The following is a 17454-nucleotide window of genomic DNA, read 5'->3' as shown; positions in this document are numbered from 1 at the left end:
TGTATACTTCCTTCCTGTATTTTTATAGTAAAAAAATTATCAGTATGGCAGTGCTGATTCATGTGGAAAAGATTTAGTCTTCTCAGATCACTCAAATACGGTTCTCTCTCGTTTCCAAGCCTAATTTCAATACTAATAATTTGACAGGAATATTTTAATTTTCTCTTGTTTAAAGACTCAAAAAAAAAAAGGATCTAAATATGCTGTTATGGTTTGAAATACAGCTTTCCATCACATACTCTACTTGTGACTTAAGTTTTGCATCTCAAAAGATTACACAGTCCAGTTCAAAGTTTTGCAATTTCTGGAACTAAAATTGTCAAGTCTACTTAAAATATTAAGGAACTGGCTTGTTATAATAGGGATTTAGCTTTCAGTACCAGTATGTCTGGTAATTAGTCTATACTAGAAGCACTGGTATTCATTAAATGCACATTTAGATGCTTGCAAAGCCATAACTTAGAACATTATCATACTTCGCACTCTACCACAGATTTAGACATTAAGTATTTATTTTAAGTATGGAATTGGTTCTGTAATTTCAACTGATATGAATTTCTAAATATAAATAGTACTTCAGTTTTTCCTCATTCATGCTGGAATAAGATATAAATTAAATACAATTAAGTTACATTTAATCACCTCACAAAGTAAGAGGGATAATGAAAAAATTTTGCTGGTATTTAACTACTTAAATCTGAGACATTTCACATTACTTTCCCCACTACTCCCCTAACTTTACATTAATTTTAAGGCTATATATACAAATATGTATATTTCCAAGTTAGGGAAAAAACAAATATAACAAAATGGACTATACTGGTTTTTATACACACAATTTTGATTTTGTATTCAATGTTGTATTTTAGTCTTACATTTTAACAGTTTTCTAGTGGGAATCTGCCTACTGAATGATTACATGGTGATAAATACAATATTCAACCTAAAGAGACAAAAATACAGAAGGGCACGGAACAGTAATCTTTTCAATGTGACAGATTTTAAAACTTACTTTCACATGCTTAATCAGAGGAATTTAAGCCTAAATTAAATTAGGTTACTTTTATATCTACAATTCCTTAAGCTTTGAAAGTTATTTGTAAAGGCCAACAGCTAAATATTATCAACATGCTATATTTCAAATCACAAATACATCTTAACCACTTGGATTCTAAAGACATGGGCCAATTAAAAATCACAGGCAAACACACACTCACAAACACACACACACACCCCCCCCCCTACCATAGAGTGTTAGATTGTCAAACTTTGACAATTATTTTAATTAAACAGTAGGCAAATCCAAGCTGATACACATCTTAATGAAAAATAAGCAGCCTGAAAGAAACCTATTTAAAAAATAGATTAAGGTACAACCAAGAATTAAATCTTTTAGTCTTTCTAATGGAAGGAAACAGTTTCATCTATGCCTCGAGTAACAGTGTTGTCCAATTAAAAGAGACTAACATCTTTCCCTATGAGAAACGTCTCATTACAATGGCACAGTGTTTTAAAAGGCCGGGGTAAAAGAGGAATTACACATACATGATTAAGTTTCTTGTTTGTTAAATCAAGCTTTATTGATAAAATGGAATTCAGAATATCTTACTAGGAACAGCAGCAGGCCCAGCCAATCATGATAGCAAAAATGTGGCAGTTTCCTACTATATGTAGGAAGCTGCTGCTTATCAATTAGTAATTAAATGTAAGGACTTGTAAAAGAGGTGCAAAGAAACAAGGCATTTAGCCCCAAGATTGAGATTCTTATGAATACACTGTATTATTACCTGCAATACTCATGGAAACAATGAAGGAACATCCTGAAAGGCAGTTAAATGAAGGGACTGGCTTTATCAACAATGCCAACTCCCCTACCAAGTACATTTAAGATAGTTTTCAATAACTCCTTGGATGTTCAGCTTTGTAAGATTTTGAGGTTATTTTCCACAATCATCTGCACATTTGAGCATGTAGCTGACATGGCTGCTGCTCTCCCTATTCCAACCCCAAGTCCAAACACAACATGACTTGAAAGGGCTATATATCTGTTGCATCACACAATAAGCCAAACATTTCTTGTAACTTTGATAGTGATTTAAAGCAGTTCATAATTAAATATGAGCATTTTGTACAAGGACAATTACACTTTACAAAAAAACAAAATCATACAACAAAAATTGCTGGAGTCTGATTTACAACATGAATTATGGTTTGAAATCACGTTTACATAAGTCTCAAATTTACAAAAAAAAAAAAAATCAGTTCTGGGCTAGCTGTTGTACTGCTGAAGTTCTCTGATGTAATCATTCTCACCCATGTCATATCCCCTTCCTTAAAGTTGAGGATGGATGTTAAAAGGTTCAACAAAGTTGAGCTGTACTCTCCTTTGGAGGTGAAGGTAAATTCCATGGCTAGATGAGCAGTTTTACCACATATCATCTGTTGATGTAGAGTCCTTTGTAAAAGGAAGCAAAACAAGGAACAACGTTAAAATTTAGCGGTGCCAAAATACACCATACTTTCTGGATAATGGAGAAAGATAATGTTCTCTAAAGATGACTTTTAGAATATAAATGTTTTTTAAAGTATATAAGTATATATGTGTACATATGAAATAGCAATGTTTAATCTGTTCAAAGAATTGTTAATCCTTTGTTTTTGGAAAATATTTGAAATGCGGTTTTATGATGAGGCTGACCAAATGTATTACTAAATCAATAAATCTACTAAAAAGAATTTTTCTTTAATGAAATCCAATACAGTTTTAGAATTCCACTTTTATAAACCTTTATTGCATCAGAAAAGATTAAGAACTCAAGTAATATGTGAGGAAGCTTCATAATGCAATACATAAAATATTTCAGAGCTGTGCCCACATGATCTTTAAGTTATCACTTTTCTATAAACATCATACAACAGAATTGCAATAGAACACTTAACTGGAGAGTATGGCATTCTAATGTCTATTTATGCAAACAATTCTCTAATATTTAAGTGAAGTATATACTTCAGGATTCCTGACAAAGGTATTTCCAACCATAAGAACTATTTAGTGGAGACAGACATTCTGAAGTTCTGCTGCACCTGCTTACAAAACTCAGAATAAGACAACATTCTGAGTAGAGATAGTCCCAACTTCGGGAAAAAAACAAAAAACAAAACAAAAAAAACCATGTAGTGGAGGCAAACCTTCTGAAGTTGATTGCTTGTAAAGACTTAAAAAATCCAGAATAATTCAAAAGGACTTTCTTCTTTTTTGAGAGAGGTGGCCACTCACCATGATTATGTCCTGAATCACTAGAACTGTGGTGCAGGCAGAGATCAGAGCAAGCAGAGTTCAGAGCAATCAATCAGGGGTGTGTGTAAGAGAATGGGTACAGTGAACAGCTCTGCAAAAACAGGTAGGAAGGATATGCATTTAGAGTGGAGGGGAAGGGAAAGCAGAGGGAGCTAAAATGCTACTTACAGTGTCGTCATTTTTGTAAGGATTCAGTCTATTGTAAACGGCTTCAATAACATTCCTCCTAAGTGTAAAAAAATGCAGAAAATTAATTCTTCGTAAGCAAAACATTGCTTAGTAACTCATAGCCAGGTGTTTACTAAAATTTCTAAGATAATCTTATACTCAGAAATTATTTTATTTCTATTTCTTGCTGTCAATAGTGAGCCTCACTTTTAAGATATTTGGGCTCCTATGTTAAAGCAGAGGTGAATCTACTCTAAAATGTGTTATAACACTCTACCAACCCAGTTAATAGAAGGCTAAAAATTACAGATTAAAAAAAAAAGTCTATATAGTCTACTTCCATTTGAATTGGTTTAAATGGTTATGAGGCATCAATGGCAATGCCATTCTTAAGATATAACACTAACATAAGCTAGTTGAGTTGCATCGTAGTTTTGAAGTCTCAGATTATATTTAAGCTTCTACTTTTCTTAATGCCCTTTTTAAAAGTTATATTAAAACTGAAATGTCAAATAAGACATTTCCATGACAAGTCTAGGAATTAGTTTTGAGTAACACTTTATTAAAAAATTTGTAGTGTATTTATAAGTTATAGTCTCCCTACTTCCAAAATTGACTTGAAGCAATTTTATAGATCGTTTCACAGAAAGTCATATGGAAAAAAAGTTTCCAAAAAATAAAAGCTTCAAACAGGAACTTTTATAATCACTATTTAGTGATTATATAGAACATGGTCACACTTGCAAAACACAGTAGAGAATCGAGAAAATTAGTCAATAATATATCTTCACTGTAAGTACAAGAAGTCTTCACTTGTAAGTTTTAGCACATTTACTCTATATCCAAATTCAAGCCAAAGGTATTTGCAAGTTTTACGTTTGTAAGTCAATTATATGGATATTTGAGGTAAAAATGTTTTAACCCTTGGAATTGCTTGAATTTTCCACTTTATTATGTAAAGATGTAAGCTTAATATTTAACACAAAGTAGTCCAATTCCATGAACTAAAGTGGAAAGGGAAAAGAAAGAAATATATTCTATCTTCTTCCCTGACACCTAAAACCAACTAACCAGCAATCAACAACCAAAAATACTGGGAAAATCAGGCATAGAAACATGGTCCATATGAGGAAGGGGAATTTTCAGGGTGTTAAGTTACTCAGGGACAGACCAAAGCAAATTATACTACTAATAACAATGACACTTAGAATTTTGTAAATTTTTATGTAGTGCTATGTAATTTAGTTTAAAAAGTTCTTTCAGTATATTATCTCATTTATGCTCTACGAGGAAATCAATGCCAACCAAGCTTCCAATAAAGACAACCCTCACTGCAATTAGTTACAAACAATGATACTGATACTTATGTCTAAACAAGCTCTAGATATTCTAATACTAAAAAAAAAATTGAAATCACAGGTTAAAACAGATAACTAAATGCATCAGTTCAGAAATTAGGTAAACACACATTTTATCAATGAATACCTAACATTTTCATACACTGACATAAAGCATAAGAGTGTACAGAATGTAACTTACTTGCTTGCCAATTCACCCCCTGGTGGGAGGCTGGGGATGTTCTCACTCGCTAATGTGCGCATCACATGGACTAAGTCGGGGACGCCTTCCCCCTGCTTCTTTATGATTTCTGGGAATCAGAAGTACTTTTTTTGTAAGTGTTATCCAAATTTAATTAAAAAGAAAACCGAAACAAAGATAACCTAGCTTTTTAAAGATGGCATTTACCACATCTGAGATTTTTCTAATCTGGTATCATTAAAGAAAAAAAAAAAATCAGGTTGACCTTTGAAGATTTATGACAAAAAATGCACAAAATGACATATAAGATTAACTTCAAATCAAAATTAAAATGTGAAAAAATATTTCATGTTAAATCAGCATATTATATAATCAAGGATATGTGTGCACAAGTGAGAATATCCTTTCTTAAGATGTCAAACTAGTTTCTTCTTACATTGCTCCTCTCTTTAGACTGGAAACATGTTTCCTGAACTTTGCCCTATGTAATACACTGTGTGGAATTTTAAAAAATAAACAATTTCAAGATTTGAAAATAACAACCCTTAATTATAGGGAAATTTATAGATTATATACTAACTCAATTATTTTTATATTTGCAAAATGATACTTAAATAGCATGCACAGATTATGTACTTGAACATCACTGTCTCAGTTTAATTCTTCTCTAAAGTACCTTTAAACAATATACTGTACAGATATATAATACCATTTCCTTCATTGATTACTTCCACAAAGCCTTGAATAGAAAAGGTCTAAATTTCCTTACAAAATGTTTAAAAAGAGAACCATTTGATAAACCATACAACTGCATTTAAAAGAATTTTAAAATATCCAGTTATTATAAGGGCACAGCAATATGATCTGCAGTGTTATCATGCAGATGCATACTATTATTCACATCACAGAATATAAAAAATTAAGAACAAAGAACTTTACAAAGAACTCTAAAACTATTCCTCTAAGTATAAAAAGTCTTCACTTGCAGTTTTAGCACACATACTCCACATGCAAATTCAAGTCAAAAGTATTTGTAAGTTATATGTTCAAGTTTTGTTCAGTTTTTGTTTTTCAATGTTTATAGTAAGAAATGGTATTTTATTTGTCATTAGTGGGGCAAGAAATCATCATTCTGCTTCTCAATTTGTAAATACCTTTGAAAATAACAATGCATATAAAGATTCATCCTTTGTTCAGGCCTCAAAATTTTTAAAGACATGGCTACCCATAATATTTCTTTAAATGGTTCAAACTGTCCTTTTAGAGTAAAGGCCAAATTTTTACCATCTATTATTTTTTGCCTTAAAAAAAAAAAACAGTCTTAAATCTGAACAAAAAGCAAGGATCTCAGATTTGGTTTGCCAAGTTCCTTTATTGCGTAATCTTTAACATCTAGTATATTTGTTCTACATGGTTCTAATGCTGGAAATCTGCTGTACAAAAATAAAGGGATTTGATGTTTACCTAAACTGCACAATTTCACAATCTAAAACTAATACACTTAACATACAGTCTCCACTAAGCCAATACAATTATTTGGATAGATAACTAGATACAATAGAAATAAACACTGATGATAAATTGAATCAATAATGGTTTCAGGTCTAAAAAACATTACCTTGAATCATCTATATTTGATGTATCTTACATCTCTTTTGTTAAAATATAAATTAGGATATTTTAACTGTGAAGAAAATTACAGGAAAACAAATTCTTGTAAAAAAATAATGTAAAGCTTTAAAAACAGTTAATATCTCCCGTTCCACGTGGGACAACGCATTTAAACTACCTGACCATTCATGCTATACTAGCCTTGCTTCTGTCTGCTTTCAAAAAAGAAAAATAAATGAATTTTAAGAAATAGTCCTTTAATTTCTGTTGACCTATACGTTTTACTTAGAATTGTAAAAAGACTGAACGCTTTTTCTAAAGAATATTTATGTATAGAAGATCCATGTTTCACATACATATATACAAACACATTCTGCTCCTTTCCACTCCCCTCCACGAAGTTTCAGGGATTCTATCAGTCATCTCCAAATTAGCAACTTCAAAGCTAAGGTAGTCAGTAGCAAACATTTTGAAAATATATACACAAAAGTATAATTTTAAATTGGCTTAGAAGGACCACAAAATTAATAGTAGTATAAATTATGAGCTGAATCTTTTCACACCCCCAGAGAGTCAAGTATTTAGAAGGGAACAAATAAGAGAAAAAGAGAGCTGGAAGGCCTTTGTCCTTTTCTACGGTGTGGACAGAGAAGCCAAAAATGTTCCAAGCAAATAAAATGAGGTTTAGTAGGTCACAGCAATCTAGTGAAGGCATGTATTTAAAGAAAGAGAGAGAGAGAAAAGAAAAAGGCATTCGGGTGCCTGCTTTGGAAGCTGAAGGCAGTATTTTTCACTGAGGACACACAACAACTTTTACAATACAAACAGTTACATTCTATGTTTTAAAATAGCAGCAATTTTAATGTAATATTTATTCTCTAGTTGCAGTCTCATCAAATCTGAGTAAAAAATACCATATTTAATTTATGACAATCTCCAATTGAATGGTACAAGTATAGTAACACTTTAACATATCAAAAATATTGAGTATCAATGTAAACTCTGTCCAGGTGGCAACTCTTGCTTGATAATAAGAAATATAAAACTTATTATTGTAACAAAATTACGTAAAGTGAATATTTCATAATTCCATCTAAAACTTAAAGAGTACACACTAAAGAGAAAAGTAGCAATTCATTTCTAAAATTGGATCCCATTTCATAGTAAAAATATTAAAATACTTATTACTTCTTTAAACCAATAAGAAAACATGTCTGCCCAAGTTAAAGTCCCAATACATTAAATATCAACTTATCCCTATACATATTATTCTTATGAATTTAAATTTTCCCACTAATCAATAGTTTGAACCAATGATTGTAGCATTCTAAATATTTTAAAATTGTACTATACCTATAAATAACTTATATTGAATGATTAATTTAAAATATAAAAATTCCAAGACCCTTGGTAACAGTAAGGAGACAAATTCGTTGAATAGTACGTCCAATGAATGCAATACTAAGAAGTACAAACACATACTAGATGTATGACTATCAAGTGGCGGACGGCAATAAAAACAAAATAGTAGCTCTAGACAGTACTAAAGAACAAAACCAATCATGATTCTAGTATCAGACTGATTATGATTGGTATCAAACAGTAAAAAGGGAAAAAACAAAATTAAAGTGAATAGTAATTTTAATAATGCAGCCACAGTGGGATGTAGGTGTGGTAGGTCAATGCTTGCATGCGATTAGAGGTCTTTAACGTGCAAATTAACGACATTAGGAGCCTAAAATGCATTTTAACGCTATTTTTAAATTTTTTTTCTTGTTTTTTTTCTACCTCAGCTCATCAGCATTTTCATGTTTTAACACTATTAAAGTCACATCAAGTTTTTCTTAGAGAAACTGCATAATATATACACTTTACTGCATATATGCAATAAACTGGAAGTCTCTGCAGAATTATGAGAAACATACTCCAGAAATGCCCAACTTATTTCTTAATCTTACTTGGCAGTTACTTTTTCTGCCAGGTGGAGAAATATTATGTCTTTTATTGAGGTCTATCTTGTTTAGGTGAGACAGTTTATGGCTTAGGTAAGAAGCTCTGAAACAGTTTAAAGCAAATTTTTTAAAGCTGTGTATATAAAGCTGCTAATGATGAGGCTGTGATTTTCAAGTTATTGAAAAAAGGCCCTAGAGATTAAAAATTAATATACACAGCTTTTCACAGAAAGATGGTATTCAAATTATCACCATCACAATCTCTTTGTAATTAAATAGACCACAAATCAGATTTTCCCGGCATAAAATTACTCATGCCAGTGAATTCATTAAGAATTTTAGAGCACACAAACATTTTAGCCTTTTAAAACAAAAGTATCTTGAACAGAATGTACGTTACTTTCCACACTAGTTGTTATTTCTAATATAACTGTGATAGGACAACTGCATACATCTTAACAGCTACTACAGAAATGTCCTTTTCCACTTTCGTACACTAGACACTAGATGTCAAAGACACATAAAAATCTAAAAGCTAAAATGTTAAAGTTTGATTGTGTTGAAGATTTTTCTTTAATAAAGCTACTTATTTTTTGTTAAATGATCCACCTTCTACTCTGCATTCCAGGTACTTGTCCAACTCTGCCTCCTTCTTCACTGCTTCTGGTGATACTTTGGGTGCATTTGGAAAACAGATCAAAATCACACTCATGTTGTCTCGACTTCCCTGGGAAGAAAAAAATTTGAGAATATTTTAGCTTTCTTTTTGCTCTTCAAAGCCTTGAGAATCTTTACAGCTGTGCCAATTACAGTTATACTTGTTCTAGTGAAAATGTTACTTTCAGGGAGAAAAAATACATATGTGCACATATGCACACGCGTGCATGTGTGTGTGCAATGACTCCCCCTCCCCCAAACAGTATAGAGAGAATACAGTATAACCAATACTCCAAAAGATAGGAGAGAAACATTACAGGTTAATCTCACTGTAACAATAAGTTTTTATAATTCTATAAAACAATACTATTTCTAAACATTTACTGGTGACTTAATTTGAAGTGATACCAAATACAAATATACATGTGTACACACACTCATTCCATACAACATGATAGAAAATTTTAGTGGCATTGTTTACGATAGGATTTGACCTGTAGTGGTATGTACCTGATAAAATTACATTTAAAATAAATTATAAATTGTGGGGCTAATACATTTGCTTCGTAAGTAGAAATATGAAATAAGAGGTAAAACTACATAAGGTTTATAAACCAGCTTTTAACTTGTATAACTAAAAAAACTGACAACTTTTAGGAACTACATTCATTTTTAAAGACATCTAAGTATTCAAATGCTATAATTAAATATTTGATATCAAATATATACCCTCAGAAGAATTTTAAAAAGTCAACATTTGTTTAAAAAAAATCAAAGAATAAGTTAATAACCATTATTGACAAAACAGAACAGAGTGTGGCAGAAAGAACACTGAACCCAAGTCAAGGGCCTTGATTTTCTAGTCTTAATGCTGTTAGCAATGTATAAAACTCTGTACAAGTCACTTATAATATCTGTAGGAAAGGGTGTAGCATGTATTATATGCTAAACTAGGCATTATATATATATATATACATATATATGTATATACACACACACACACACACATGCTCATTAATTCCTCAACAGTCCTATAAGATACTATTATCTCCATTTTAAAGCTGAGAGAGGTTGAACAATTCATTCAGGAATGTAGAGTACAAAAGTAATAGAGGTAAGCCTTGGTCTCAAGTCTGTCTGACTCTTAAGTTTGTAGAACCTTCTCTGGCTTCAGCTTCCTCATCTGTAAAATAAAGGGGCTGAGCTAGCTCACCTGTGTATATTATCCCATTTGATCCTCCTGACAACGCCATGAGACAAGATAATAATGTCTTACCCTTTTTATGACGAAAAAAACTGATTAGAGTTTAAATAGCTTACCTAAAACCATACACAGTCTCATAGCAAGTTCTTCTGACTCCATGTACAAGGCTATTTCTATTACATCACGTCTAATGATCACTGCATTCCTCTTTTAAGTGCTACAGACCCATTAAACCTTAGTTTCAAAAGATTAGGATATCATAAATGTACTGGTATCACATGGTCAAATATTAAAACTCTAAAATGCTTTTCATTTATAGACACTGAGGCCTAACCCTCCCCACCCTCTTTCTTTCAAAACATGCACTCTGATAAAATCTTTTTACCTTTGATAATCTTCCACATTATTACAAAGCACAGGTAGTAAGACTAAACATTCAGCTTATAACTCTTGCAGAGATGGTAACTGGGTAATTTATTTCTACATAGTGTTCCTATATTTTCATAATTGGTGAACAGTATCCTACAATTGTGCCAAAAACTTAGTTTTCAGAATTACAGATTCTAAGATGATTAAATACTAGAGTAGTGATTAATATGGCATAAAATCATTTTATGTTTTTTAAAAAAGTCTAGCTACCTTATACAAACAGGTGTCGACTACTTCATTGCAAACTTTCTCAAGGTCATCAGTGACTTCAAGTCTGGATCTTACAAAATCACAGAGCTCTTCATTTCCCATAACATCCCAGATACCATCACATGCAAGGATAATGAACTGATCATCTTCTTCAGATCTTTCAATATCATGGACTTCAGGCTCTGGTGAGACAAGCTGCTCAGTAGGACCTTTTCCATGGACACATTTGTAATCAAAATCCCCAAGGGCCCTTGATACAGCCAGAGAGCCATTCACACGCTGAATCATTACAGAGCCACCTGCATTCTGAATTCGTTCTTTCTCCAGCGGATTACTTGGTTTGTGATCTTGTGTGAAGAAATGAACTTTCCTGTTCCTACAAAGTAAACCTCTTGAGTCTCCACAGTTAATGAAATAAGTATGTTGGGGAGAAATTAAGACACCTACAGCTGTTGACCCACTTCTATCTGCACCATGTTTCTTCTCTGACATAACTCTCATGTGTTCATCAATCTCCAGAAAACCTGTTCTGATTCCATTCTTTACATTTTCCACAGAAGGTGCTCCTGCAGACCCTTTAAAATCCTGGTTATTGGTGATGTGATCTAACAAATGCTCACAGCAGTATTTGGCAACCTGAGAACCAGCATGCCCATCATACACAGCAAAGAATGACCACGATTCAAGTCCACTTGGCAAACCGATCACAGCCGTATGTGCATCCTCCATTTCAACACGCCAACCTTGCATGCTGCTTAGCCCATATCGCAACCCATTACCCTGCCCCTGGGCATTATGCTTTTCCATCTTTGGCTTGTCTAAAAATGCTCCCATTATGTCTTGATCCTCTAGGTCTGCAAAGGAAGAGAAACAGGAAAGTCAATAACTGTCTTATAAACAAAATATGTACCAAACAATCTTTTTAATAAGTGAAAGAGATATGTGGGAATTCACAACTCGTGATAAGCAGACATTCATTGTGTTGCTGACATGGAATCTGGAGATTAACAAGGAGGAACTGGGGGAAAGCCTGATGAAGCACAGATTATAACAGACAAAAAGGCAGAAAAAAACTTAAAGCACTGGGATAAAGGGGAGAAGACAGAAAGGAGACCTGGCAGTGGCCATCAACTTAAACAAACCAGGCTAAGTGTTTAATGATACAATGAACATGTGTAAGCTCAGGACTAAGTTGTATGTATATCAATTAAGAAAAGCCAAACGAATTCATGATATACCCAAAAAATCTACTAATTCAAATATCTTATCTTGGTTGAACATTCAGGAATTTTCAAGCTTGATTTCAAATTCCCTAGTTTTATTCCCACTGCATGAACTCTGAAAAACTAAAAAATAATCTACTCACAATGCTCCAAATTTGCATGCTCCTTCAAGCCTTTGCTCATGTCAGTTTCCTTAACTGGAAACTCTTGCCTCATCCTTTCTATTTATAGAAAAAAGTATACCTATCCTTTTAAGTCTAGCTTACATTCTATCTTTTCCATGAAGTTTTTCCGTTTTTGATAAAGTCAGTAAGTTATTAAATTACTGTAAATGTTCTAGCCTCAAATTTCAAGTTGCAAGCAATTATATATACACATAACGAAGTGTCCTATATACATATATAACAAAATTACTACTAGTAATCTATTAATCATATAGTAATAACATGTACCATTATTATTATACTCTATGACCATTAGGTATATAAAGAAGATCAAGGGGTCTAGTGACAGCCCTGCTGACAAGCCTGAAGGCTCAGCTAATCGAATCCTTTCCCAATACTCAAAAGTTAACACCCACTGGTCTAGAATGGGCCCACACAAGGCAAAGAGACAGCTGGTTAGAATTTACCTTGGCCCTTACTTGAACAATAGCTTAGAAATGTAGAGACATGGGTTCAAGTAATCAAGTAAGTCACAACCGAACTAAAGGCAATCCAAAAGAAGGATAGCATGACGAACAGAGATTTAATGGAGGTGAAGAGGAGTTAGGTAGTAGGGAATAATGGTGGAGAAAAGTATCTAGGTAAATCACTATGCAGCTTTGAAACTAGGGTATTGATGATGCTAATGATACTCAGCTCAGAGAGGAAACTGGGAGAAAAAGGGCAAGAAGAAAATCCTCCTAGGAAGGAAAGAAAAACATTTGTTTTCCCCTTCATTTTCCTTATAGGTCCAAACTGATTCACAGGCAGAAAAGACTGGCTGATTGGTGTGATAAAACCATCTGCCTACTCCTCTGCCTCCTAGTACAGTTCAACTAATGAAAGGTAAGTAATGAAAACTAGCTATCATTCATCCCTTCTGGTGATATTTATCAGATTATTTTTCTGACATCAAGTTGATACACACTGCAAAGGTGAGTATTTTGACTGGATAAAGGATAAAGTAATAATGACACCTTATTAGCAGGCAATGTTTAAGAAGTATTCTAAGTCCCTCTGGTAAGTGTTTTACAAGCATTACTTCATTTAATCTCTTCAACAACTCTCTAAGGTAGATAAAAATAGTATCTCCAATTTATAGATGAAGAACCTTAGCCAAGATTAAAGAACTCGGCCAAGATCACTCAACTAATAAGTTTAAAGGAATCAGGGCTCTGATTCAAGTCTGCGTGACTCTAAAGCATCATTAACCCCTAAGAAAATGGGTCTCTACCATGGCTGTGCAACAGAATTATCTGTGGACTTTTTGAAAAATAAATATTTCCAAATCAGAATTTCCAGGGTAGGGTTGGAATCTAGGTATCTATGATTTTCAAATTTTCATATGTGATTCTGAGGCACAGTAAGGTTGCAAACTGCTGGAAAAGATTAGATGGAATGCCTAAGGCAGAAGATGGGGGCACGTTAAGGGCCAACAAGAAATAATCAACCAAAACTGCAGTAATCAAGACCACTATCCTAGACTAGAAACAACAAGGTGAAGTTTTACAGAGGAAAGACTACACTATCTTGAGAAAAGAAAAGAAAAAAAGAGATGTGAGTGAAACTCAAAAATTTAAACACATTTAAGAGACAAACCAACAGAAGAGAATAGTAATGACAAACTTCCTTCCTCTAAGAATTCACCAATAGCATGAAGTACTAAAGAAAATAAGTTATAAAATTAGACCAATGTGGGTTTAAATTCTGGCTCTACTACTTAGTAATAGTGTGACTACTGAACCTTTCTGAATCTCTTTCTCCATCTGTTATTGTAAAAGTATATAAGAAGGCAGCCAGGCGTGGTGGCTCACGCCTGTAATCCCACCACTTCAGGAGGCCTAGGTGGGCGGATCACGAGGTCAGGAGTTCTAGGCCAGCCTGGCCAATATGGTGAAACCCCATCTCTACTAAAAATACAAAAATTAGCCAGGCATGGTGGCGCATGCCCGTAATCCTGGCTACTTGGGAGGCTGAGGCAGAAGAATGGCTTGAACCTGGAGGCAGAGGTTGCACTGAGCCAAGCTGAAATCGCATCACTGCACTCCAGCCTGGATGACAGAGTGAGACTCTGTCTCAAAAAAAAAAAGTATATAAGAAGGCACTAACCTCACAAGATTCTTATGAAGATTAAATGAAATAATGTATACAGTGCACAAAGTATAGTATCTAGCAAATTATAAATACTCAATATAGATATTATTATATAATTATTACACTATTTTTTCTGCCAGAGGAGGCAGTCAATCACAATAATATTTCCTCCTTGCTGCCAGCTCTGATTATCATTAAATTAAACTTCTACATGATATATTTTAAAAGACACTTTAAACACTTCATTAGTAAATAGGGGAAGGCACATTTAAAACAAATGCCATTTCTCATCCATCTGGCAATATCAAGAGCTGGTCAGAATGTGGACAAAGAGGAAATCCCCTAGAGTGCCGATAGGAGTTTAAATTGGTTCAACCATTCTGAATTGCAACTGGCAGCAGCTAGTTGAAGAAGCTGAAGATACACTTAAGCAACTACTCAGCAATTCCACTTCTAATTGTAGATCTCAAAACAACGTTTTAAAAATAATGAACACACGTGATAAATCAGTTTAATCAGTATGGGTTACACACAACCCAATCAGCTGGGTTGTGTGTAAACTGCATTTGAAAAAGATAAAATAGGCCAAGCGCGGTGGCTCACGCCTGTAATCTCAGCACTTTAGGAGGCTGAGGTGGGTGGATTAATTGAGGTCAGGAGTTTGAGACCAGACTGTCTCTACTAATACAAAAAATTAGCCGGGTGTGGTGGCTGGCGCCTGTAATCCCAACTACTCAGGAGGCTGAGGCAGGAGAATTGTTTGAACCTGGGAGGTGGAGGTTGCAGTGAGCCAAGATCATGCCATTGCACTCCAGCCTGGGCAGCAAGAGCGAAACAACGTCTCAAGAAAACAGAACAAAATAGAGTGCATCCCAGGTGATAAAAGTAAGTAAATACTGTTTCTTTAAGTTTTCGTACCAAGTGTATATTTGTATTTACTAAGCTGAGGTGTATATAATTCTTACTGTGGTCACAACAAAAAGTTTGAAACATGCTGTCTTGAAGAAACTCTCCCATCCATCCATCCAAGGTGACATGTTCAATGATCTTTTTGGAGAACCATAATAGTCAATGTTGAAAATAACCTAACTGCTCATTAGAAGGTAGGATGGACAAATAACAGAATACAATTTATCAAAAACAGATCTAATTACATAAACACAAATATTCCTAAAAAACAAAAGAAGACAATATGCTGAACAAGGCCGCAAAACAATTCTATACACATATTTGCTGAAAGTATAAAAACAAGGATAAGCAGAATACAGACAAACTTCAGAATAGTGGCTGTAAGCTCCATGAGAGCAGGGACTTTCTGTTTTATTCACTGGTGTCTTCCCAGCACTTGGAGCACAGCCTAACACACAGAAGAAGTTCAATCTTTGTTGAATGACTAGTTTCTCTCTGGGAAGACAAAGAAAAGAGAATGGCTTCAGGAAAGGGTCTAACAATGGGATACAACTGTATCTGCACGTGGTGTTTCCTGGACTTTGAAGCAGTAACAGGGAATTTAGGAACATAATCTCTGCTTTAGTTTTTCTAAATTATCTCGGCTTTTAGCTTTCCTTTGGTTCATCTAAGGTAAGCTGAATTCCTTCAAAAGTTACCTGTACTAAGAAGTCAAAAAAAAAAGAAACTGGGAGCCAAAGAAAAGCAAACTATGAAATCTTTTAAAAGCACATAGGATTATCTTAAAATTTAACTAAGATTCACTTCTATATTAGACAGATTAGGAGCCTGGCTTTCCTCCTTATTCTTTCCTATAGCCTACATTTTTATCTCTGAACAATTACATGAGATAACAGGTGGTCACAGACTTAATAATAACATCTAATATTTATGGAGAGATTACTACTAGCCAAGCACTGTTCTAAAGTTTTGTATATGTATTAACTTCTTTAATCTTCACACCAATCCTAAAAGATAGGTACCCTGTTTTACTCATGAAGAAACTGAGCCACAGTGAGGTTAAGTTATCTGCTGAAGGTCAACAGCAAGTTGCCTTATCTCTGTGTCTCAATTCCCTTAACTAGGATGAGGGAGCGAGGCTGAGGAGGGAGGTATTATGCTTAAGACACTTCACACCTACTAATAAAGCATTCCTCAACTTCCTCATCTGTACAGTGGGCATATTAATACTTTCCTCTGAATGCTGCTGCAAGGTTTAAATGAGGCAATGCCTTGCAAGGCACCCATACAGAGCCTGGCAAAAATGAGGCAGTCAGCAAACAGACACTGTTTAATTACTAATTCCTACATACACAGCCACGTCTAGATTCCAACCTCAACTAACAGGGACCTCACTCTCACTTTTATAAAGAAGTACAGTAGTTATTTTCCAGATACACACATGGAACTACCAAATAATTCTTTGAAGATAGAATACACTTTCTGAAAACAAACCCCAGACTTTAAAAAATATATACAGTATATTATTACAGTATATATATTAGTATATAAAAATGTAACAAACCAAGTAACCATCTAACAAAATTTTAGGTTCAGCTCCATAGCAATTGTAAAAATATAGTCAAGGGTAAATTAATAGTTTTGTGGCTGGACTTTTACATACTGAAAATAGGCAATATAAAAATCTTACCTCCTTGGGTTCTGAGCAATTTGTAGAGTCCTGGTGAAGCAGCCAACTATAAGCTACACGGATACAAGAGCTGATTATATAAATATAATACCAAAAAGTACTTACTTGCAAATACTATGTTTACACAGTCATCTTCCATAAGTGGACTAATAAAGAGTATTTTATTTAGTCCAATAATTAAATTGGCATATATCCATAAATAGTAAATCCCAAAGGGATTCAATTTGTCCATGAAAGTTTTTAGTTAGTTTCTGAGAGAAATTTTAG

At 33.8% G+C, this 17454-nt stretch overlaps 1 protein-coding gene across 9 annotated transcripts in view; it reads right to left on the bottom strand.

Annotated features, from left to right (window-relative positions):
• Positions 1-1554: 1554 nt before the first annotated feature.
• Positions 1555-17454, bottom strand: part of PPM1A (protein phosphatase, Mg2+/Mn2+ dependent 1A) — a 47064-nt gene continuing 31164 nt past the window's right edge. For 2 of the 9 annotated variants that reach the window (XM_054449209.2, XM_054449214.2), the window contains exons 2-8: positions 17188-17240; positions 15859-15992; positions 11069-11922; positions 9178-9295; positions 5006-5114; positions 3467-3524; positions 1555-2455 (exon numbers count right to left, since the gene is read on the bottom strand). In XM_054449209.2, coding sequence (XP_054305184.1) covers positions 2426-2455; positions 3467-3524; positions 5006-5114; positions 9178-9295; positions 11069-11922; positions 15859-15992; positions 17188-17240 — 1356 coding nt within the window. In that variant the 3' untranslated portion in view covers positions 1555-2425. Of the gene's footprint in view, positions 2456-3466; positions 3525-5005; positions 5115-9177; positions 9296-11068; positions 11923-15553; positions 17241-17454 lie in introns of those variants that run through there. The other 7 variants (XM_054449211.2, XM_054449215.2, XM_054449210.2 and 4 more) reach the window with 6 other exon arrangements.

Source organism: Pongo pygmaeus, chromosome 15 (assembly GCF_028885625.2).
Source record: "Pongo pygmaeus isolate AG05252 chromosome 15, NHGRI_mPonPyg2-v2.0_pri, whole genome shotgun sequence".
Classification (NCBI taxonomy): Eukaryota; Metazoa; Chordata; class Mammalia; order Primates; family Hominidae; genus Pongo; species Pongo pygmaeus.
The sequence above is the reverse complement of the archived record's forward strand: the minus strand, read 5'-3'. Positions and strand labels throughout refer to the sequence as shown.